Here is a 25,440-nt window from a genome sequence, read left to right as displayed (position 1 = left end):
GGAAAGAGGCCCATTTTCAGATGGCAGTTTAGATTCTCAGGGTTTAAGCACTTTACTAGGACACAGGCATTGGCATGTGGTACAGGTAATTGTTGCTGATCACCCATATGTGCTCTGTGCTTGCAAGAATTTATGGGACTGGAATTTGCAGCTGGTATCATCACTATCTGCTATACCCCTTTCCTCTAATATGAGATCATTGCTATTTTATTGCCTCTTGGGTTTCTCCTGCTAACAGCTTTTCATTATTGCCAAATGGTAAAGGAATGCTGGCCATCTGAGCCTTGCATCCTAGCTAATAAAAAAAAACCCTAAACATCTTTTTGACTTCAAGGAGGAGTAGTCAAGTTACTTTCTTATGTTTTAAGAGCAAGAGTAAGTGCAGCGTGCAAGAAGTCCTTTAGGGATTTGTTCTGTTATTTATGCAAATAGCTTTAGGCGTATTCAGCTGATGAATACAGCCTTCATGTTTTTGGTGTTTTTTCAAGCAGTCTACATGGCACATATTTAAGCATGTAATTAAAACTTAACAATATTGAGCCGGTGAAGAAGAAACTACTTCTCTGTAATATAGAGAAGAAGTTAAATAGCTTTTAATCTGTAATTCTAGTATGTGTTGTTCTGCCTGAATTGGTAGATATTCTTCTAAATAAAGGTTTTTGAAGTCCCCAAGATTTTGTTTTTCACATGATACGAATTCATGTGCTATTGAACAGCATTTTACTCTAAGCATGATACTGTTGAATTTCTACTTTAGCTGGCCAAACTGGTGTAGGTGGGGGAAGTCCTCATTCTGTGTAGGAGTAAAACTAACAAAGCTTAAATTACTGTGGGGAGCAACATATCCAAAACAACAGCCCGTGGCTAGGTAGTAAGAGCACCTGCCTTGTATCAGACCAAGGACCGGCCTTTGAACCTGGATTTGTATCATCCCTTGTGACATGAAGAACCCAGGATCAAGATTTAATTTGTCATATTCCAGTCAAGTGCTCTAATAACAAGGGTGTTGGATGTGCTGGTGTGTATTTCTGATGGGATTAGAAATTTCATCCCAACACTGAAATTTCCTCCTAAATGTTGTGTTTATCAAAGCTTGTATGTTGCCATGAAAGATTCTGATAGAGAATTAGTACCTAGAGGCAATATGAGCAAATTTTTACTATTAATCTGTAATATAGTATATAGTTGCATGTTGTTAATGTATTTCTATATTTCTATATTCTATTTCTACATTTAGGCCTCAGTATCTTTGTCGGGGAGTGGGGCAAGTAATTGTATTTTAAAAAGAAATCCTAACATCAAAACCTGCTAAGCCAGTGTTTTGGAGAAACATAGACATTGTATAAATTCCTTTAGAACATTACAATTAATCACTACTTTAACTTTGTATAGTTACATGGTTTTCGCTTTCTCTTGTTTTTTAGATTCATAGTACGTATCTAGAGAGCAACTGGCCTATAAGGGTGAGTTATTTTCAGAATATGTTCTAGCTTTTTAAATGTATTGGGTTTTTATAACTGTCCCTTAGGGTTAGACAACTTCTGGAAGGTGAAATCAGGTTTTAAACTACAGAAAGAATATGCGTTGGGCAGTAAAGTAGATAACATGAAGATCCTTTAAAAGTTTTGACTTGGACATTATAATGCCTAGTAGTGATGTACATCAGTATCATTTAAATAAGTTCCCTCCTAAGGTTCTGTTTTTTTTTCTCTTTGAACAGTTTTCAGCTATTGACAAGCTTGGACAGAATGTAGCTGTGGTTGGCAAATTTGGTTTTGCACATTATTCTTTACTCACCAAAAAATGGAAGCTGTTTGGGAACATTACCCAGGTGAGAGGGATGTGGTCTTTATTCAGCTATACTGGAGAGGTTGTGTTTGTTGGAATCTGATTCTTGGAGAAAATAAAAAAATACATTTTTTTGAAAAGCAACCTATAGACACGCTTGGGACTAGGGATGGTGTTTTTGCGTGTATTTTTCATAAAATTGCTGAAACACTTATCTTGTGGCTGTGACGCCATAATTTGTGTCTGATTATTAAAAGATTTCCAGATCCTGGTGCATGCAGTCAGGCACTTACTTCCTTAAGTCTTATCTGAGAGTTTGTGCGAGATGTAGCTTTGGATGCCGAGCTTGTAAATTCTGGCCAGAAGCAGAAAGCTAATCTGGGAGAGTTCAGGGATGCCAGTAGCATAAGAAACTGTGGACCTGTGTTTTGCTAATGATGTCTGTCCTTCACATATTAGTCTTTAGTACTTTGGGTTTTTTAAAAAACAAAATACTTCATATATGTGGATTGTCTTGCCACTATCAGTAAAGCTTACAGAGATCTTACATGGCTTTCAGAAATTACCCACAGTGTATCATTCTGTAAAAATACTTACATGTCATTTGCTTGCTTTTTTTCTCCTCAGGAGCAAAATATGATGGTAACAGGTGGCTTAGCATGGTGGAATGACTTCATTGTTCTTGCATGTTATAATTTAAGTGATCATCAGGAAGAGGTGAGGTGTTTTTCTTCAAAGTAAATAAAAAATGTTTAAAAAATCTGGTCTGCTCTACAGTAGTATTATAAATATGAAAAGCTTGATACGTAGGTGGCTTTTGGTCGTGTTCAGTAATTCTTTATTAATACGTAAGTAATTCTTTGCAGAAAAGCTATTAAAAACTACTTTCTGCTGCCTACCGTGAATCTACACATTGTGACTTTTTTGCATGTTAGCATGAAGTCTGTTTTGAGGTACCTAGTTGAGGTATTTGAGAGTTGAGATTTAATTAGGTGGCCAGAAGAGCTTTACTCACTCTTTGCTTTTTAAAACCGATAAATAAAACTCCTTTCTTATGCTGGTTGTTCAATACTTCAGATTTAGCTGTACTATTCTTTAACCACTTTGGATGCAATAATAGAATGCAGTGGATAAAACATATAATTAAACCAAAAAAACCCCAGTAATGTATCTTACTAGAAATCCCTGACAGCCATTAAAAAAAAAAAAAATTGAATGTGGAATTACCATTATTTTGTTGGTAAACAAAACCTGTATTCAAACTACTCCTTTTTCTTGTAGCTGAGGATCTACTCGCGAACGTCTAATCTTGACAATGCATTTGCACACATCACCAAAGTGCAAGCAGACACGTTACTACTGAGTGTCTTCCGGGACATTGTAATATTGTTCAGAGCAGATTGTTCCATTTGCCTTTACAGTATTGAGAGAAGGCCTGAAGGGTGAGTATCAATATTTAAATATTTTTGCAGTAATGTCCTCGTGTATCTGTTCTCAGTCTGAGAAAATTCTTAAGATAATTTAAGTTGTTTAATAAGTTGTGGAGTCATATTTTTAAAATATAGAGGGGCAAGTGTTACCTTTGTGCACAAGTGATAGTTCAAGTGCTGTCACTTGCACGCATGCAGATATACATGTGAGGTGTGGAGGTATCTGTGTTTCGAGCTGTCTGTACAAGCGTGTTATTGCTGATAGCAACTTGAAGACTGAATCTAAATAGAGGAAAAAGGTACTAAAAGGCATCTACGTATCTGAACATTTTTAATAAAAATATGTTTCTAGTATTAGAATTAGGAATTGTTGAGGGTGGCAGCAGAGTAGCAGAGATGAAGAGAGAAAAAGTTTGGTCTCTGCTGCAGTTGTGGGCAGCTGTTTTGATGCAAAAGAAATTACAACATAAGAACCAGATACTTCCAGACAGCTAAGATTAGTGAACCTAAGGAGGAGGTAGAGATTGCCAGATACATTCTTGAATTTTTTTCTTACAGTTATGGCTTCTTAGTTTAAGCAAGAAGGGACCCTTTTTTTTGTCGTTTTTTTGGGGGCTTGTTTTGCTATTTTTTTTTTCAGAAAGCAAGCTGTTGATCCACTTCAGAGGAAAATATTCTCAATGCTTTTTGTTAACTTCATGTAGAGTACATATATGGGCCTGTGGGATTACTGGTTAAAGTCAAGTCATTCTGGTCTGTAAAGTAAACTGCTTGTTGAGGTTCAGTTGCTTATTTTCATTAGGTTAACTTCAAGATACTAATTTTATGTTAAATACTATTTTAAAAATGCTAAATGTAGTCATCTTTCATTTCAGTCCTAACCCTACTGCCAGTATCCAGGTTCTTCAGGAAGTGTCCATGTCTCGGTACATTCCTCATCCTTTTCTTGTAGTGTCTGTTACATTGACATCGGTGAGGACAGAGACTGGCATCACCTTGAAGATGCCTCAGCAGGTAAGAGGTCTATAGTGCTCACAATTTTAATGACTTCATGCCTGGATTTGTTAGATTAGTCCCCAAAGGTTACCTGGCTGATAAGTGCATCATAAATCAGTGATGCTTCTATGTGGTAAAATGAAGAACATGTGTTTTCTGATCCTTGTGATGTAGACATTTTATGCACGAATTAGGGGTGGAGGGTGGAGTTAAAACCCAACCTCTATTTCTATTTCATATGTTCTCTTGCCATCTTGTAAAATTTGGGGCGTATATTTCTTACTGTTTACTCCTTTCCACAAGAACTACCTAATCTAATCTACCTGTAGGTACTTAGTTGTGCTTGATATTTCTGAGTACTTCTGCATTGAATTTGGTTGTTGGTCATCTCTGTATGGCAGTGAAGTTAATTTACTCTTCTTGGTCTGGGTTTGTATCGTGGTTATTGGTAAAATTATGCATTCAAAAAGCTTAAAGAATTTGCATAATTCTTTTTTACCCTTAGGCTTGTGAGGCTGAAAGTATTATGCTGAATTTGGCAGGACAACTTATCATGTTGCAAAGGGATCGATCTGGACCCCAGATACGAGATAAGGATAATAATCCCCATCAAAGGAAGCACGTGAGTAAACATATGTGGAATATTGTATATGGCTTCCAAGATGCTGTCTGAAACTGTGATGTGTGACGGAGGAAGTTGTGGAAGGGAGTGATCCAGGCATAAAGGAAGGAGGTTGGTAGTGCAAGGCAGTGTCAACATTTATAGGCTGAATTGTTAGCTGGAAGTAAATCACTACGCCTGTGATTTATTTTTTTTCTCTAAGAATCTATGAAATGTTACTATTTAATTGTGCGAATATCTAACTAAACTATTTACTGCTTGCATTTACTACTTGCATTACAGTGAAAGATAGGAGTTTCAAGCATAAAGGTCCTGTGCCAAATTTGGTATGCACTAATGACAGAAAATCTTCATTCTCTCTAAACCTGTTCTGTATGTTTATGGAACATTACCAGTTTTTGAAGAGTATGGTTACAAAGTTCCTAAAAACAACAATAGAAGTCAATGACTGAACTCTTCAACTTTTCCATGCTGATGAAAAACACTTCTACATGAAACAAGCTCTTTGGGAGAGTGAAATCTGAAAAGTTTAGATGAAGAGTTGTTGACAGCTCAATCACTAGCAAATTTGGGTTTTGTAGTAGTTTTGGGTTGGACTTTTGGGCTAACTGAAGAAGCAGAGGGCAAGTGTTTAATTTCTTCCCTTGTTCTCACCCCTCTGGCTTTGTGACTTCTGTAAGTATGAGGAGGTTAAAAAAGTGAAAGAAAAGAAATGTCTTTTAACTTAATGTAAGTAGTAAGTGGTGTTTTCCCAGGTGCTGGTGTGCAGACAGGGGATAAGCAGATTTGTTTCTTTTTTGACAGAAAAATAACGTGTTTGAGGAGTGTAGTCCTTAGCTGAAAAAAGAGATCTTGTGAAGAGGCTTAAAAAAAAAAAAGGCATAATGAATTCTAATTTTTTGCTTGTTTGTTTTGTTTTGTTTTGTCTTTTTAAATAGCTGCCTTTTTGTGCTCCAGTTGTCCTAGCCCAGTCTGTTGAAAATGTGTGGACTACTTGCAGGATGAACAAACAGAAACGCCACTTACTGGAGGCTCTGTGGCTCAGCTGTGGTGGGGCAGGTATGAAAGTCTGGCTTCCCCTGTTTCCCAGAGATCATCGAAAACCGCATTCCTTTCTGTCAAGACGGATCATGCTGCCTTTCCACATCAACATATATCCACTGGCTGTTTTGTTTGAAGATGCCTTGGTTCTTGGTGCTGTTAATGACACTGTGCTCTATGACTGTTTATACACTCAAACCAGTGCTAGAGAACATGTAGAGGTTCTTTTTCCTTTCTCCATTGTTGAGAGAACCTCTCAGATCTACCTCCATCACATTTTACGCCAGCTCTTGGTTAGGAATCTCGGTGAACAAGCCTTGCTTTTGGCCCACTCCTGTGCCACTTTACCGTACTTTCCTCACGTACTAGAACTGATGCTTCATGAAGTGCTGGAAGAAGAAGCTACCTCGCGGGAACCCATTCCCGACCCTCTGCTTCCCACTGTGGCGAAGTTCATTACAGAGTTCCCCCTCTTCCTGCAGACAGTTGTTCATTGTGCTAGGAAGACAGAATATGCCCTGTGGAATTATCTTTTTGCTGCTGTTGGAAACCCGAAGGACTTATTTGAAGAGTGCTTAATGGCCCAGGACTTGGACACAGCTGCCTCTTATCTTATTATCCTACAGGTAATGGTACTTCATATATGACAAGAGAGGTGATATTTACTAATGTTATCATATTTAAAAATACCGTCATACCAAAATTATGTGTATTAAACAAAGTTTTAATTCAACAGCTTTCTGTTGAGACTGTGTCCATTTACGAAGGGGCTGGGCTGGGGTAGGGTAGCAGGGGAATATCCTGCAATGTAAGTAGTTAGTTTACTATTACAAAAAGGAAAATAATAACGTGAGCTTTGCTTCTTCTAATCTCTGGTATATATGGCAAGACATGACTTGAACTAATAGGACTTTTGGTTTTGCTTGATGGCAAAAGCAAATGACTGAATTATGCTTTGTTACTTGCAGAACATGGAAGTTCCAGCAGTTAGCAGACAACATGCTACTCTCCTATTTAATACTGCCTTAGAGCAGGGAAAATGGGATCTTTGTCGTCATATGATCAGATTTCTTAAAGCCATTGGCTCTGGAGAAACAGAAACACCTCCAGCTACACCAACAACTCAGGTTTGTGATGAAAATAATAAATACTGTGAATCAAACCTTGTATGATTAAACTTGCTATTATATAGCATGTTTGCTCCTTTGACTGTATGTTTGGGTTTTCTTGGTTTTAGGAACCTAGTTCAAGTAGTGGTTTTGAGTTCTTCAGACATCGCAGCATTAGTTTATCCCAATCAGCAGAGAATCTCCATAGCAAATTTAACTTGACAAAAACACTGAGTATGCCCTCTGGTCCATCTGGAAAAAGGTAATTGTTAGTAATGTCATCTCCTTCCCCACTTTTGTTAGGTACCACGCTAACTCTTAGAAATTTAAGCTGTAGAAGTACATTATGTGATAGAGTCTGATTTGTCAATCTCCCTCCACATCCTTCTACATTTGTCTTTTCCTGACTCTCATAATGTCTGTGCCTGTCTTACGTTCTTGGGGAGTATATTCTCACACATAAATGTGTGCGTGTGTTTTTGATGAATATGTATGCAGACACACTTGTATGGATGTTGCTGACCAAAAGTCTCTGAATCCACTGGATGCCTATGTAGTAATTTAAATAGCTGGTAACAGCACATGCCTCATATTTGAAGGATCTGTTTTGCTGACAGATAACATCTTGAACAGCTGACAGATAACATCTTGAACAGCTTACAGTACTGCAGCATCATAGTATACATTGCGCATGTATTGATCTAGCAGTGTATTGCTAAGCCATAAATAAAACCTTTGACACCTTGGGGTGAATCCTTCTTAAACTGCTCTATACAGAATGCATATTGATCAGTATTAATGTTCCAGAACCAGCACTCAGCTGGGAATCATTATTTTCTTGGGTTTTGGCTTTTTGCCCCCATTTAAGAACTTAACAATTTTAATACAAATTCAAATGTTTTTATTTAGTAATTTTCCACAGAGAATATGATCTGAAGAATTTTAATAGGAAAGGTACTAGACTATTACTTGTTCTCTAAACTTGTTTCCCAGAAATCACTTTGCAATGGCATCTTCCTTTTCTCTTTTTTTTTTTCTTTTTGTTGCATTGCTAATAGTTTTAATACTCTGCGGACACTGCTGCTGTTGAGACTTCCCTTTTTCACTTACCAGTTGAATCAGTGGGATCTTTTAAAGAGCATAAGTAGCAAGGGATGGTTGATACATAGGAAGCTCCCACTACTACCCTGGTCACTCAACGTACTGTGGTTGTAGCCAACTGCCTTTATAGCTCTGTTTCATCAGTCTTAATGTCACTGTTGTCTGGTCTGTCTGTAGGTGGAGTAAAGACAGTGACTGTGCTGAGAACATGTACATTGACATGATGCTCTGGCGGCATGCTCGGCGTCTGCTAGAAGAAATCAAGCTGAAAGACCTTGGCTGCTTTGCTGCACAGTTGGGCTTTGAGCTGATTGGCTGGCTGTGCAAGGAGCGAGCCAGAGCTGCCCGCGTGGAGGATTTTGTGTTCGCTTTGAAAAAGCTACACGAGGATTTCCTCTGGCCATTTCCAGTCATACCAGCTTCATCCATTAATTCACCTTTCAAGAATGGAAAGTACAAGTCAGGTGCTGTAATATCTGAGTTATGTGGACTAGGTTTCCTTCCTTCAGTCCTACCCCCATCAGTATGAATCTGTCTTGCCTCAGCTGAGCCAAGCACAGGACAGGCAGAGGCTTGCCACATGCAGTTTTCTCACACAGGGTGTGTTTTCTGAAGGGATTTGGTTTATCACAGATTGCATCTCTTGTGAGGTCTGGTTACACTGCTGTTTCTGTTCAGTTTTACTGCATTCTCAGGTGCACTGAACAGGGTATCACTTGTGCAGATGCTGAGTCGAACGTGGATATTGCTTTTCAATGTAAATTCTGCTACAGAAAATTACTAAAATCAACATTCTTATATAGTCTTTAGATGAGGTTTTGATTGACTTTTTGTATTTAATAACATCATGTTCCTAATATTTATGTTAAAGGGTAAGAATTTTGAGGACTTGCCGTAAACCTCATTTGCGCTATTAATCCCTGAGTTCACTAGTTCATTTTCTTAGGGCCAAACTGATACTAGCTGCCAAGTCTTCTTTTTGGTAGTAGCACCATTATTTAGTTCTATCGATGCTAATGTTTTATCAACTGGTATTTCTTTTATGCCAGTGCTGACACAGAAAGCTGCTCAGAAATTCTTGGAATATCTAAACGTGCTGCATTCCCTTGCTTTTGATGATACCTGAGCAAACTAATTGAGTTTTGACTTAGATGTAAGTTTTAGCTCCCTGAAGTGCCTGGAGAGAACTTTCCAAATTTCCTTTTTATGTTTATGTGACTTTTGGTGGGTTCTGTTCTTTTCAGCCGTGGGGGAGCAGCTGCTAAAATCTCAGTCTGCAGACACCTTTGTAAATATGGAAATGGACACAGGGGTTTCAAACACACCTCGCAGTCGCAGCTGGCTCGGCACTATCAGCTCCTCTCAGAGAGAGATGGACACCGTTTCCTCCCATGGACCACACATGCAAGATGCATTCCTTTCTCCTTTGCTAAGTAAAGGTTAGTTACTCTTGCTTCTGTCTGCTCTTGGAAGAACGCACCTGGAAGTACACACTTAAATTTTGATATTTGCATGCCACTGCTGTAGTGTTGCTTCTCAACCGCTGATAACAGTAATTCAAGGAGAAGAGAAAAAACAAGGAGTTGCTGAAAAGTGAACTGACAGTTTTACAACAAAAAGATAATGTCTATGTCATACATCTTTAAGTAGAATATGAAGCTGATATTTGCTCAAGTTCCTGTCTCTGGGGGTAACTTGAAATTTTACAGGGAAGACTATTACATCTTTTGTCTTTTGCATGAGCATGAGTTGGCCTCTTGCACAGGTTGGCACTGTTGTATTGCATGAACTTTGGATTTCTTTAGTAAGATATTAGATATATTCTTTATTGAGGAAGTTGAGGAAATTACAGTCCCACACAGTTTTCTTTTTTTCCTATGACTTTGTTTAAATCACTTTTTTAAAAGCTCAAAAGTACAAAGATGAATTTTATTCTCTATGCATCTTCTCTAACCACAGTCAGAGACAGGAAATGTTTGCCTGACCATTCATCTCTGTTTTTTCACTCCCTCTTGTCCTCAAGCATAGAGCAACCTTTTCAACAGTGTCTAGGTCATGTGATTTCCTCTTTATTAGGGGAAAGAACTAAGTGTGTAAGTGTGAACCACTCTCTTCAAGATGCTAGGGCCTTCAGTAAGGATCAGAGCACTTGGAGCTGCTATGTAACAAGTTGACAGGCTTTTAAGTCTTAACTAAAGTAAGTAGTTTCTTTTTCCCTTATGTTTCTGAGTGTTTTTGATAGGTGACGAATGCAGCATTGGTTCGGCAACAGACCTGACTGAAACAAGTTCTATGGTGGATGGTGACTGGACCATGGTGGATGAAAACTTCTCCAGTCTAAGTTTAACTCAGTCAGAGCTTGAACATCTCTCTCTAGAACTGGCTAGTAAAGGGCCGCACAAGTCACAGGTCCAGCTGCGGTAAGTGACATCATCTTTGCATTTGAAACTTAAAATGACTAGTATGCAGCATTAGGAGAAAATACCACTGTCTACAGAATCAACATCGGGATTTTGTCCTCAGTGGAAAAATAAGTGGACTCTTTTTCCATATAGAGTCACAGGTCCAGCTGCGGTAAGTGACATCATCTTTGCATTTGAAACTTAAAATGACTAGTATGCAGCATTAGGAGAAAATACCACTGTCTACAGAATCAACATCGGGATTTTGTCCTCAGTGGAAAAATAAGTGGACTCTTTTTCCATATAGGTACTTGCTACATATCTTCATGGAAGCAGGATGTCTGGATTGGTGTATTGTCATAGGGCTTATCCTCAGAGAAACTTCAGTTATCAACCAGGTGTTCAGTATAATGCAGTCCTCTGATATTGATGGAGAAACCTGTCAGAATATCAAGACTGGCCTATATGCTGTTGACAAATGGGCTTCTACAGATTGGTAAGAATTATTTTCTACTTTTATTTTCATTCCACTGGTAGATACTACTTACCTAAAAAACAACTTTAGATTTAACTTGAACTAGGGCTGGTTGCCCTAACTGATAAAATTATTGAAAAGCAATTTTGCAGAAAATTTCAGGGCAGTCACTTAATACAGTTGCGATCAATCTGGAAAAAAACCCAACAACAAAAGAAACCAACTTTTATAGAACCACAGAATCATCTGGTTGGAAGAAATCTTTAAATCAAGTCCAACCGTTCACCCTGCACTGCCAGGGTCCCTAAACCATGTCCCTCAGCCACACATCCAGACGTCTTTTAAACAGCTCCAGGGATGAGGACTCCACCACCTCCCTGGGCAGCCTGTTCCAATGCTTCACAACCCTCTCTGTAAAGAAGTTTTTCCTGATACCTGACCTAGATCTCCCCTGGCACAACTTAAGGCCATTTCCTCTTGTCACATGGGAGAAGAGACTGACCCCCAACCTCGCTACAACCTCCTGCCTTTTTCCCTCCTCTACAGGAAAGATTATAGAAGATAACTACTTTAAAGTAAACATTTTCCAAGAAAATCTGCTTTTCAGGCATATGACAGAAGTACTTATTTTTTAATTCACTCATGGTGTTCTATACCATTATTTTCCTAGCCCTGGGTACAAGCCATTTCTAAATATCATCAAACCACAGATCCAGAAACTAAGTGAAATAGTTGAAGAGCAAGTACAGCCGGAAGCTTTTCAGCCTGTGAATCCCTCTAAGGTTACTGAACAAGCGAACCCCAGAGCCGAGGAAAGCAGGACTTCATCTAGCCACAGCACTAATCCTCAGAGTGATGCTGGCAGCAGCAATGCAAGCAGGCATGAAGAGGACAAGTCTAAGACAGAGGATGAGGATTCATTCCAAGGAGGCAGTTATGACTGTATTGTGTCTTAAATGGAAGATGAACAACTTCCCAAGCATCAGGTGTGAAAGGAAGCAAACCAGCTCTTAGACATGCTTCCATGTTTTGAACTCTTTCTCTTTGAGGGTTTGTTTTTCTTTTAATATTTCAATGTTCGAAATCATTTGTTGGGGATAACTAAGCAGCAGTTTCATCTTATAATTTCAAAAGGGGGCAAGATTTTTTTTTTTAATGCAATCTTCAGACTGCCGCTTTAGGTTTTGATATTTTATAGTGTTGAGGGACAGTGAATACATATGGAGACAGGTTCAGCTGATATTCATCAGTACCTTTGCATCACCAACACATGCTCTGGAGAAACTGCTTATCTCTTGCTTGAGTTTAAAAGGCGAAAAGGGGATTAAATTTAAAAACTGTTATGCTTTGCAGCTTGCCTGCCTAAGAAACGTCTGATCAATGCAGTTCAGATTGGTATTGGTATTTTTTATTAAAGGACTGTAAAATATATTGTATGTTTTTGTGAATACTCTTGTACAAATACTCAAGGTTGTACCGTATTTGAAGGTACGTGTATGTATTGTGCATGTTTCTAGATGACTAGTAAAGTTAAAGCAGAGTTGCACTTCTTCCTGGGTGAGGCATACTTTACTGACCGAACGTTGACACAGGGTGGCTTACCTGTTTTTTACTGCCACTAACAGATCTTGTAGTTGGGCTTAAGGGACTGCTGAAGGTTATTTATTTCATTGTAAATTCTTTTCTGAGAAATGGATTTTTAAAATGTAAATATTCATCATATACTCTTACTATGAAAATTAGTTTAACTGCTCATCTTAAACATTTTTCAAACATTTTGTAATATGCATACTTGTAATTAAGACATATTTAACTTCCATACAATGTTATGGAAAGCTTGCTGCAGAATTCTGTTGCTTTGAGGTACTTATTTTTTCTAGCTGCTGTCCCTATGTAATAACTACCTGTAACAGTATTAATTTAGATAGCTTGTTTGTACTGTGCAATCTGAACAAAAATGCAACATGATTCATTTTATACAGAATGAACTAGTTTATTTTTTATAACATCACTTGATTACTGACATGGACCAAACTAGTCATCATAGGGTAGTTAGAGCATCTATTGCTTTTCTAGTGTAGTTACTAAATGCACATACATTTAAACTTTGAAAATTAAGAATATTCTCAATTAAGTTGAAATAAATTGTGGTTTTATCATCTTTATTTCCTTTGTAGATAAGATCAAGTGCTTTAAAATGTACAAATATTAAACTGTTGCTTTAGAATGGCTTTACTAAGCCAGTACAACCAGTACAAGTGCAATAATTGCAAGTATTACTTAGAAAGCTGGAGATTTTAATGAATGCAGCTTGAATTTCCATTTAAGAGTTGAAACTAATATTTAAGTTACAGGGAAGAAATCCGGTTCAGGAGTCCCAGCTTTAAGCTTAGTCTGCTTTGTAGCTACTGGTTACAGATAATGTCTATCATACCTACAGGCCTGTTGTGATCTGACATCAAAATCCATTATTGTTATAAGGGGATACTTAAAGCTTTTTTATGATAAAAACCCTGCTTAATCTATGTTAAAAGAAATAAAACTGTGCTTCAAGTTAATATTTTTCTGTGGTTCTGTGGTAATGATGTAAGCCAAGCCCATCCTGATCAGCTTTCTGCTGTTCAGGTTTTGGATCTGTACAAGTGAAAACATACATTAACTGATATACTAACATTCTTAATATTAGTATCTTACTACTGTGCTACTGTTGTTTAGCAGTTAAATCCTTTTAGTTGTGAAATTTTAGAAGTTTGTACTTCTTTAGTAGTAATTATCTCTATGCAAATCTGATGTGCTAATTTTGTATTTCAACTTCACTGCTGTTATACCTGTAATTAAAGGAAGTGTATTCAACTTTACTTGAAGTTACTCCTCTGGAAAATAACTATTTCCAACTTCAGGCTATTTACAGTAAATTACCAGAATTCAGAGAGGTTGTCTCAGAGAAACAAAGCTCTCAGAAAAACTCCCTGATGAAGATTTATTTTGCCACACCACACCCCTGTGGCCCCTACTGTTGTACAGGATGAAGGTATCAAGCTTCTAAAGTAAAACTTACCTTATTAATGCATCTTTGAAGTTTCATCCACCTGTTGTTTTGAAAAGAGGTGTATAGCATTTAGGTGGGCAAGGGTGGGGTAGCAAGGGGCTGCAGGGGTGGCCTTGGTGAGTAGAGCCCAGAAGCTGCCCCGGTGTCCCACAGCCAGTTCCAACAGTCCAACCACAGGACAACAGCTAAGCCCATCAGCCACGCTGCTCCCTTCTCTCTGTAATGTATTTAACAAGTGGTAGAAAAAAAAAAATGCTGTGCAGCAGCTGTGAGAGATGAGTGAGGAAGAAAAGATGTGAGAAGAAGTCCTGCAGGCAGCCAGGCCCATCAAGGAGGGAAGAGAAGGAGGTGCTCTAGGCCCTGGAGCAGAGATCACCTGCAGCCTGTGGATCTGAACAAATGAACACATACATTAACTAATATACTAACATTCTTAATATTGGTATCTTGCTACTGCCATTTAGCAGCTAAATCTTTCTGGAAGAAAGGTGAAGCAGGCTCTCCCCCTGCAACCCGTCGTGGAAGGCACCAGGGCAAACATCCACACTGTAGCTTGTGGAGGACAAGAGCAGGTGGATGAGCCCTGAAGGAAGCTGCTGCCCATGGAGCAGGAGCAGGTCTTCTGGCAGGAACTGTAGCCCATGGGGGAACCCATGGAACAACAGTCTGTTTCTGAAGGACTGCCTCCGTGAGAGGAGGAAGCACACTGGGGCAGTTTACGAAAAACTCTATCCCTGAGAAGGATCCCACACTGGAGTGGAACTGCATGAGGACAAAGCAGCAGCAGAGAAGTGTTACAAACTCATCATGACCTGATCGTCCCCGATCCCGCTGCACCATTGTGGAAGAGGAGGTAGAAGAGTGAAGTTGAGTCTGGGTGAAGAAAGGGCTGGGTAGAGAAGCTGTTTTTTTATTTTTCTCTCATTTATTGCTATCCTACTTTATTTTTAGTTGCCAAGAAATTAATTTTTCCTGAGGCCAGTTTGTTTTGTCTATTATAGTAACCTGTGAATAATCAATCTCCCTGCCTCAGTCTGTGAGTTTTTAAATGTTATTTTCTCCTCCTGGCCTGCTTAGGAGAGGGCATGAAAGAGCAGTTTGGTGGGCACCTAACAGCCAGCCAAGATTATCCCACTACAAAAAGTTTATTAATGTAAAAATATACACTGTTACCTCAACCTGAACGCAGGAAAAACAGGTCATTTAACCAGATGGAGTGGGGTGGGTGTTGGTATTCATTCACTGTCTCTTCTCTCTCTTGGCTTATCCAGCTTACATAAAACTGGCTGCCCTGGTTCTTCCCAACCTGCTCTATTTAAGTGTTTAGCATTTAATGGCTTAGAAAGCTGCCTCATTTCCTCCTTCACCAGTACTTGCCTATCATCAAGTTTTCTTGATCTTGTTCTGACGCTGTACAAAACTAATTGCCTCTGAAAAACAGCAATAACACTGGATTCTTTGCTACCCATTTAAAAATCCTGTCACACAGCCACATTCTGAGGATAATTTTCACCATCAATCCTATAACCAAAGTAACCAAGCAAATTTTTCACTGGTGTGTTTTAGTCCAAAGCAACCAATTTAAACTGTTTTAGAGCTGAAGTGTTTGTAAGCTACAGGTTGAGATCCACTGCTAAGTAAACAGAAATACATCAATGCATAATCTAGCCAGAAACTGTACAGAAGAGGTCCCTTCTTGTCTTTATAAACTGAGGGCAGAGGATGCTCCAGCTCTAATGGTATCACGAAAGATGATGGGTAAGTAAGTTGTTCGGGGTGGTATGCTGGCTTCAACTGAAGGAAGGAGAACAACAAGAAAAAAAAAAGGCCACAGGCCCAACTTAACTGTGTTACCATAGTTTCCTATCCTAGAGCTGAAGACGGAGATACTCTAATGGGCAGTGAGATGAATGCCAGGTTATGGTGAGCGGCAAAAGTAGTCCCAGTGCTTAAACACAGAAAAGGGAGGAGCTGTCTCCTACTACTCTGAAAGAAAGATGCAACTTGCTCTTCCTGAGTTTCCTCAGGAAGTTTACATTTATCATGTACCACCTGAAATAAGTAAACTCAAGGAGTCTCCCACCAGAGAGCATGGAGAAGAGACTTTACAGAGCCCACAAGTGGAGGCTGAAACTAGCTAAACAATTCAGACGTTAGGCATGTCACCATGCTTTCACAACTTTTTTCGAATTATTACTTCCTAGGAAAAAAAGAAACGCCCCACCAACACACACAGAAAAAATGAAATCCCCAAATAAACTATCTGTGGGCAGCTTTTAAGGACAGTTACTTAAATTCACCTGTACCTACTGGCTTTGAAGCTTGTGTTTGTTCCACTCTCAGACCAGACGGACAGACTTGTTTCTTTCTAGAAAAAGTACTGCTAACTTTCAAGACTTCTTACAGCTTTCTGAAACTGAATTTTTTTTTAAAACCTCTTTTGTTAATGGCCAGTGATGACACCATGCTTGAAATATAGGTAGCAGTAACCAGATCTCCCTCAACTGGCTTACACTTCCTGCTCAGGTCTCAGCTTTATCCTTGGAATGTTCTCAAGCTCCATCTGGAGCTTTGACAGAACCATGAAGTGTTGCCCAAGAGAACCTCTTCTGCACTGAATGGGGAAGCCTGACTAATTTCTAGGACTAACTTACCTTCCAAGAGTGGAACAAATTTTCATGAAGACTGAGAATCCATGTTCTACCTTCAAAACGAAGTCACACTTATGCAACTTCACACTGTCAAACACCACAGTTTTGTGATAGCACTGAAGGCTACTGATCTGGCACAGCTTTTTAACCATCCTTCACTAAGACCACATCTCTGTCCTAAAATGGGTCATCCTGCAGGCTCCTTCCAGGTTATTTTCAAGAACCAGATTAGGTTTAGCCCTCAAGGAAGAAAGTACTGAACAGCAGTTCCATGCAGGTGACCTCTTCAGCAGCTATATCCCACGTCACAATTAGGTCTGTATGGACTTGCTAGATCTTGTCTATTTGCTTAGTGTTTTTGCAGTGGGCTTGTAGCCCAACCCAGATTGAACAGATGTTACAGGCAGGTTTTTCTAACACAGAACAGCTCCACTCAGCCCAACAGTCTGTCACTTTGTGTAGGATAGCTCAAATTCTGCTCTTCATTGCACCTATCTTACCTCAACCCTTTCTCCAAAAGCACACTTCTATACTTGACAGGCAATCTGGAGATACAGTGTCACACTGACTTTAATGCTGCATTAGACTTCATAACCACAACATGTACAGGCCTCCTTGGCAACCACATGTTTAAACTGGTTAAACGCTTTCTTCTCAAGCTCTTTTACCTCAGATATGCAACAGAGTGCTACAGATGTTAACAGAGAACATAATCGATTCTCAGAGCCATCAAAAGTCAGGGAAGAACTCTAGCATTAAGGAAGAGTAAATTTAGAGAAGGCTGTGCATGTAAATTGTTTCAGATTAACAAGGGGGAATTCCAGTCAACTATCTGCTTACTGCCCCCACTAAGAGTAAAGGCTTTTTCTACTTCCCGTGTCTTTCTACCCTTAAAAAACCCAGCTGGTTGCTTTCTGTGTATGTCACAGAACAAGACACACGGTACTCTTTATGAGGAGTGATAAACCACAGTAGCAAAAGATGAATCCCCTTGTAGTGAATGGAGAAGCAGATGGACACAGAAGCAGAAAAATTTTCCATCCTGTTTTTCTACCTATGATTTTCTACCTGTGATAAATCAATTTGCTCTCAACTATCAGTTTTGCAAAGAATACTTAACTTCATTAGCATTGACTCTTCCATACTGCATCTTGTTTCAAGAGGAACCTTCCACTCCAGGCAACCAGCCAGGGCCCTCATTTTAACATTTCTCAGTTCAGGTAATTTTCATTCTTTGGCCATGCCTATCGTCCATAGAGCACTAGCTCCAGCTAACTCCAGTATCACTTCAGCAGAGTTTCTACCACAGGCTTAAATGAATGCAATGAATAAAACCAAATACAGCTTTTATCGTGCTGAAAATCAAGTTTCACTGATTAAGTTTTGCTTTTATTTACAAAGACAGAAATTTACAACAAACTAGACATCACTCATAATTTAATTATTTAATAAAGGCTAAATCCTGAGTTAGCAGAAGTTACTGCTTCACTGAAGTTTCAGAAATTGCTAGCAGGCATTTTTATATTTTTGGCTTCCAGTACAAATTCTTCACACAGCACTTTTTCAAAGCTTTAAATCAGAGGCAAAGCACAAAATAAAAATCAAAACTGAGGAAGACAGTAAGTATCAGTGCAGCTGTAGCTCACTAGCTGTGCATCAGCTAAAGTACAGCACAGAACATTTGGTGAGATTCAAGACGCAAGAGCTATGAACTAAAACTCCATTTTTCAAATGATTAATAGCCCATTTTTTTGGAAAAAAAAGCATAGTTTCAAATGAGATACAATCAATCAAGTGAGTAATGATTAACAGACTCACTGTTTAAGATAATGATGACCCATTCCTCATGATTAGAGTAATTAAGCCCCTTATCCTAGTCCAGCAGTCCGTTGACAATATTTGTGAACTCATTTGCAACAAATGAAACTGGGTCTTGACACTACTGTACACAACTGCCAAACAATTTGATGGAAAAATACCTGATCAGAGAGCTGCTGTCCATCACAGCTCACACAAATTGAAGCGTCACAAAATTTTCTTTCACATGCCCTGCAAACTTCCCAGTACTAGCATGTTTACTCAAAATGATGATGCATGCACAAAACCTGCTTTGCATGCGATTTGGCAATACTCGTGAGATGAACGAAATACTAATCTGTACAATTTGTAGTATGGTATTGATGTCACAGAATGTTTTATATATCATTTGGAAAAAAAGCATGAAGAAGTTTCTTCAGGTACAGAGAGTTCTTTGAATTTCAGAAACGTAACATTTACTATTGCACTGCACTGAAAAAAACCTGGGAGTATAAAAAAACTCCAGAGGTCAGTAGCTTCTGAACACAAAGCTTGTCAATTAAAACCAAAAGATATTCTTAATCACTCAATCATTTATTTATAAAACCCATCCTGTGGAAATAAAACAAGAGCAATCCAGAGATAATAGACATCTTTTTGAAGATTACTCTTCTTGGTCCTTTTCCTTATGGAAAGCAAACTGTACTTTAAGAAACAGTTAAGTCTATTGGCGAAGTGCAATACTGTCACATTAGCACAAGTCTCTCCAGAGGAGATACCAGAAATAAGCCAATTCTAATAAATTAGAAGATTATTTCAAATTTAAGAGTAGGTTAATTATAAGATGTCCACATAAAGGAGAGGGGACTTGGCACTCTTAACATACAAGAGAGCCTGTCACAGGCTTGTATGCTGATACTGAAAGATCTCAACAACAACAAATCCACAAGGTAACAGGTCAAATTTACACCTTCAAGTTCCACCACTGAAGAGGCAGGCAAAAGGGTAGGAACTAAGTTTTTAAGGTAAACATATTATTTGGAAAAAGACAACCTAGATAAATAATTACCACATTCCATCATGGAATTGATTTTGCTGCACTGTGCATCTGCCAAGGACAGGGAATGAAACTTACACAAGCATCATAGCTTTCAGTGACTTCGTCTGGTGACAAAGTAATGTTTAGGACTTTGCCACCTCTGCCCCCCTACCATGTGAACAAGCACCTTACAGCTGACGGACTTACTTTAACAGGACGGATAGGACTGGTAGGCAACAGCCCCCGTATGTGCGTGAAGTATGGTTGTATTTTACAAAACATCAACATAATTTCATGAGCCCTTTCATTAGGATTACCATCATATTATGCAAATGTTACCTCCCCAAATGCAGTTTTCATTTTAAGAAACTCATTACCAAAGCTACCATTTCAGTGGAAGAACCACAGTGCACCGTATTCATGTTGACATGAGTATCACTATATCCCCAAGAAAGCAGTAGTCTTTAAATAGTCTAACTGCTACAGAAACACTATTTGTTGTCAAAGTACGTCAAATTCCTGTGAAAGTCTCTGGCATATTCTTAAAAAGTATTTGCTACAACAGCATTCTGCGTCAGAAAGATAACCCTACTGGCGCTGCGTTACTGTCAATATTAAAAGACAAAAAGGTCGTAAGTGCAGGACCAACCAGAAGAAAACGTCCAGTTTGGAAACCTCTCCAATAAGGCACAGAGTTGAGGTGACTTTTGATCTTCCCCAAAAAAGTAATGAGCTGCTACAGCAAGGGAGACTATTCCATCAGAGCGCTTTTCTGGGACCTGAAAGTGAAAAATGGGAGACACAGTCTTTATGATTGTTTATGGCTTTTACACATAAGATCAATCCAGATGTACTTTTCTACAGACTTGGTGTCTATCTGACTGCAGCTCTTTCTCCGATATGTTAAAACACTTCCAAACCTGTCAGTCTGATTACATGATGAGTTCCATTTGAATTTGTGACTAGGTATTCTGATCACAGTGCCTGTGACATGTTACATAGCTTGCGCATGCGCTAACTTCAACGACTACGACTGTTGGTTTTGCTGACAAATCTTGCAAGATGTGGACAGAGTGTTTATACCGATCCTTCTATTTGTGAATCCTCAGGATGAAAAGCCTTTTCTGCCTAGCTTTGCCACTATCAGTCTTGAAAAGCTGCAGATTCCTGTCTGCCTTTGTCAAGTATCCTCAGAGGATTATTTGGTTAAGGTTAATTTTGCCTGATCTGGAGACTTCCTGAACTTTCAAAGTTTCTTATATTATGTACTCGAAAAACAAAATCATTGCTAGATCTGCAATAAAAACATACACATCTGTGAAAAGTTCATTGGCAAGCTGGTGGGGTCAGACATAACATAAATTCTACTGGATTTCCAGTGCTGGAAACCTTGCCTCCAACTGAAAATAACGTAAAAAGGAAATTTATAAAAGAAAGCTTTTACAACTCTCTTCAGCTTCAAAATAAGTAAGTTTCCCATCCTGGTTTCCCTGTAATTTCCCAAAACCAAGCAAACAAGAGAAAAATACAAGGGAAAAAAGTGCTCTGAAATAACAGTAATAAATATAAAAGTTCAAGAACTGTAGGTCAGATAAATCCAGACTTACGACCTAAGACCATGGAAACAAGGAAAATATTCTGCCCTTGTCTATTTGACAAGTCAGCAGACTAAGCAACAAAAATGTATGTGAGCTGATATATAAAGTTGAGGGAGAAGTTAAGAGAACCTACAATTAGGATCTATCAAATAAAACAAAGCTTAAGAAAGTTATTATGACATTTTTCACATAAGAATGTAGAAATCGTGACAACAGGGCAGACCAAGGCATCAGTGAATTTCCAGCAGCAGCATACTCACCATCAGTTCTATCCAGAAGTGCCATGGTGCAGCCTGCAGCCCATGGGAATAAAACACAAAGTAGTCTCCTCCTAAGCTAGCAACTGGCCTCCCATCCCCAAGAGACCAGGTGGACAGAGCTGACCCTTCATGAGGCCGAACATACAGAGATATGTGACTTGGACCTGCAGAAATAGGGATATGTATCTAGCTGTATCAACAGGTGTTGTACCAGCATGTTACCTGTGTATTACCATTTTCATCTTCCAAACCATGATACGACTATCTTCACAGAATCGAATCACAGAATTGTTTATGTTAGAAAAGATCTTTAAAATCATTGAGCCCAACCATTCACCCAGCACTCCCAAGTCCACCACTAAAACATGGTCCTCAGCATCACATCCGTATGTCTTTTAAATACCTCCAGGGATGGTGACTCCACCACTTCCCAAGACAGCCTATTTTAGTGCTTGATGGTTCTTTCAGTGAAGAAATTCTTCCTAAAGCTCCCCTGGCACAACCTTAGGCTGTTTCTTCTTGTTGGATCACTTGTTACTTGGGAGACCAATCCTCACCTCGCTTCTTTTGGGTAGTTGAGAATAGCAACAAAATCTCCCCTGAGCCTCCTTCTCTGTAGAGTAAACAGCCCCAGTTCCCTCAGCTGCTCCTCACAGGTCTTGTGCTCGAGATGCTTCACCAGCTTCACTGCTCTTTAGAGATGCACTTCAATGTCCTTCTTGGAGTGAGGGGCCACTAAACTGGACACAGTACTCAAGGTGTGGCCTCACCAGTGCCGAGTACAGGGGAACAATCACTTCCCTGCTCCTGCTGGCCACACTATTTCTGATACAAGCCAGGATGCCATTGGCCTTCTTGGCCACCTGGGCACTCTGCTGGCTCACATTCAGCCAGCTGTTTGTTGACCAACACTCCCAGGTCCCTTTCTATGGGGTGGTTGTGACCCAAGTGCAGGACACAGCACTTGGCCTTGTTGAACCTCATACCGTTGGACTCTGCCCATTGATGCAGCCTGTCCAGGTCCCTCTGTAGAGCCTCTCTACCTTCAAGCACTCCCAGCTAACTTGGTGTCATCTGCAAACTGACTGAGTGTGCACTCAATCCCCTCATCCAGATCATTGATAAAGATGATAAAGAGAACAGGCCCCAAAACAGAGCCCTGGGGAACACCACTGGTGACCAACTGCCAACAAGATAACTCCTTTCACCACCACTCTCTGGGCCCTCTGTAGAGCCTCTCTACCTTCAAGCACTCCCAGCTAACTTGGTGTCATCTGCAAACTGACTGAGTGTGCACTCAATCCCCTCATCCAGATCATTGATAAAGATGATAAAGAGAACAGGCCCCAAAACAGAGCCCTGGGGAACACCACTGGTGACCAACTGCCAACAAGATAACTCCTTTCACCACCACTCTCTGGGTCTGGGCATCCAGCCAGATTTTAACCCAGCAATGTGTGTGCTCATCCAAGCCATGAGCAGCCAGTTTCTCCAGGAGAATGTTGTGGGAAACGGTGTCAAAGGCTTTACTAAAGTTCAGGTAGACAACACACACAGCCCTTCCTTCATCCACTAAGTGGGTCACCTTGTCATAGAAGGAGATTGGGTTAGTCAAGCAGGACCAGCCTTTCATAAACCCATGCTGACTGGGCCTGATCACCTCGTTGTCCTGTACATGCTGAGTGATGGCAGTCAAGATCATAACCTTGATAACCTTCTCTGGCACCAAGGTCAGACTGACAGATCTGTAGTTCCCCAGATCCTCCTTCCAACCCTTTCTGTGAGTGGGCTTCACATTTGCTACCCTCCAGTCAACTGGGATCTCCCTCGTTAGCCAGGACTGCTGGTAAATGATGGAAGTGGCTTGGTGAGCACTTCTGTCAGCTCCCTCAGTACCCTTGGGTGGATCCCATCTGACATCATAGACTTGACTGTGTCTAAGTGGTGCAGTAGTTCACTGACCATTTTTTCTTGGATTATAGGGGCTTCATTTTGCTCCCTGTCCCTGTCATTGAGATCAGGTGGCTGGGTACCACGAGAACAACTGGTCTTACTGTTAAAGACTGAGGCAGAAGGTGTTAATGTCAGCATTTTCCTCATCCTTGGTCGCTATGTTTCCTCCTGCATTCAATAAAGGACGTAGATTCCTCTTAGCCCTCCTTCTGGTGTGAATGTACTTACAAACATTTTTTATTGTCTTTATGGCAGTAGCCAGATTAATTTCTAGCTGGGCTTTAGCCTTTCTAGTTTTGTCCCTGCACAGCCTCATGAGATCTTTGTAGTATTCCTGAGTGGCCTGACTCTTCTTCCAAAGGTCATAAACTCCCTTTTTCCCCTGAGTTCCAGCCAAGGCCTGTCTTCTTCCCCGCCGTCTCATCTTTCAGCACATGGGGATGGCCTGCTCCTGCACCTTTAAGATTTCCTCTTGAAGAATGTCCAGCCCTCCTGGACTCCTTTGCCCTTCAGGGCTGCCTCCCAAGGGACTCTGCCAACCAGTCTCCTAAATAGGCCAAAGTCTGCCCTCTGCAAGTCCAAGTGAGCAGTTCTACCGACCCCACTCCTTATTTCTCCAAGAATCAAAAACCACTTCATCATCACTATGGCCAAGACAGCCTCCAACCATCACATCACTTGTAAGTCCTTCTCCGTTTAAACAACAGGCTTACAGAAGAAGCTTCAATTATTTCTAAGTTGTGAGATAAATGAGATGATGATGTAGGAAAGCGACAGAGGTATAAAATGGACTTTAAGAAAGTACTCACTGTAAAAAGATCAAGGCTTACTCAAAATAGTCAAGGGTATCAGTCCCCCAGATAGCAACTGCAACAAAACACCCACAGCTTCTAGCGTGTTATGAAACTGAATTAGCTCATGCTAATCTCACTATCTTGGGAATGGCACTGGAACCTGCAGTACTGGAGTCAAAACATGATTTAAAAATAAACACAAATCACAATACAGAAGCTTCGGTCACTCACCAGATACTTCAAAGCTTAACCTCATGGCGTTCCAGGGCATCAGCTCCTTGGACACAACTTTAAAGTGAATGGGGCTTCTTGGAAAAATTTCTGGAGCAGGGAGATACCAGTTCTTCCTATAACGAGAGAAAAAAAAAATAACTTATTCTCAATGCAACACTCAAAAGTACTAAATATGAGAAGCCAAGAAGTAGTTTTGGTATAGCACAGCTGTTGCTAAATGAAATATTCGAAAGCTATCTGATTCTATCAGAAGGCAGGTAAAACTAGCAGTTTGTGGTCAGACAAATATTTAAAGGGCATATTAACAGAAAATTAGTTACCAGTGTGTTCATTACCTTCCTCTGCCTTAATTTACAAAACAATAAGTAAGAATATTTACACCTTCAAACTACTACACCTTTGCTCAAAAGACTCCTGAAGTATGAGAAATAGTCACAGCAGCTAGTTTTCTTCTGAAAACTACTCTTCCTGCTACTCTAGACTTCCTCTGCTGTCAGATGCTGTGAGGGTGGCGGGGAGAAGGGAAGAGACATACATACCCCTACTCTCAACTGCCCTTTAGAATGCCTCCCTTTCACCTTTTTCTCCTCTGGTGCTGACATTGATTTTCCACACATCAACATCTACAGCTCCTGCAGCAGATCCAGCAATCTCTTGCAGAGATTCTGGCAGAAAACACTACACCTAGACAGAAATTTAAGTGCCTTCTGAAATGGAAGGATTTACTTTTAGACTGAGAGTAGCCTTACTTTTTCTTCCCTCACATAAGCAAGACTGCATAAATGATCAATGTGCTTTGGCAGTTAAGTGCTCAAGTCAAACAGTGTTCACACCAACCGGAACATGAAATGCACTGGCAGAATCCAAGGAAGGCCACAGAAAGGAGCCTGCTCCTCACATGGAGTTCTAATGGTGTCATTGACTTCAGGTACATGGGGAGTTATGTAAGATATTCCATTATAATCAAATCCATTAATCCATATACCAGAGTCACTTTTAACCACATTTCCATCTAGATCACGAAATCTTCTGCTCATGTGCTAAAGAAAAAAAAAAAAAAAAAAAACAACAACAAAAAAATGATGGAGCCTTTGCACTTTG

General features: G+C 39.8%; 2 protein-coding genes across 2 annotated transcripts in view; one reads left to right on the top strand and one right to left on the bottom strand.

Annotated features, from left to right (window-relative positions):
* The window catches only part of RIC1 (RAB6A GEF complex partner 1), a gene marked incomplete at its 5' end in the record, with an annotated part of 31,091 nt that extends 19,171 nt beyond the window's left edge, over positions 1–11,920 (top strand). Inside the window, 15 exons of the mRNA XM_010137120.1 lie at positions 1–85; positions 1,425–1,463; positions 1,721–1,831; positions 2,416–2,505; positions 3,070–3,230; positions 4,094–4,232; positions 4,720–4,836; positions 5,775–6,503; positions 6,846–7,004; positions 7,115–7,248; positions 8,265–8,551; positions 9,332–9,526; positions 10,330–10,507; positions 10,797–10,985; positions 11,635–11,920. Coding sequence (XP_010135422.1) covers positions 1–85; positions 1,425–1,463; positions 1,721–1,831; positions 2,416–2,505; positions 3,070–3,230; positions 4,094–4,232; positions 4,720–4,836; positions 5,775–6,503; positions 6,846–7,004; positions 7,115–7,248; positions 8,265–8,551; positions 9,332–9,526; positions 10,330–10,507; positions 10,797–10,985; positions 11,635–11,920 — 2,899 coding nt within the window. The remainder of the gene's footprint in view (positions 86–1,424; positions 1,464–1,720; positions 1,832–2,415; positions 2,506–3,069; positions 3,231–4,093; positions 4,233–4,719; positions 4,837–5,774; positions 6,504–6,845; positions 7,005–7,114; positions 7,249–8,264; positions 8,552–9,331; positions 9,527–10,329; positions 10,508–10,796; positions 10,986–11,634) is intronic.
* An 8,050-nt stretch (positions 11,921–19,970) lies between these two features.
* Positions 19,971–25,440, bottom strand: part of ERMP1 (endoplasmic reticulum metallopeptidase 1) — a gene marked incomplete at its 5' end in the record, with an annotated part of 19,855 nt that continues 14,385 nt past the window's right edge. The window contains 4 exons of the mRNA XM_010137118.1: positions 19,971–20,279; positions 21,359–21,522; positions 24,337–24,452; positions 25,177–25,379. Coding sequence (XP_010135420.1) covers positions 20,115–20,279; positions 21,359–21,522; positions 24,337–24,452; positions 25,177–25,379 — 648 coding nt within the window. The remainder of the gene's footprint in view (positions 20,280–21,358; positions 21,523–24,336; positions 24,453–25,176; positions 25,380–25,440) is intronic.

Source organism: Buceros rhinoceros, unplaced genomic scaffold (assembly GCF_000710305.1).
Source record: "Buceros rhinoceros silvestris isolate BGI_N320 unplaced genomic scaffold, ASM71030v1 scaffold7715, whole genome shotgun sequence".
Lineage (NCBI taxonomy): Eukaryota > Metazoa > Chordata > Aves > Bucerotiformes > Bucerotidae > Buceros > Buceros rhinoceros.
This window is presented reverse-complemented; position numbering and strand designations above follow the sequence as displayed.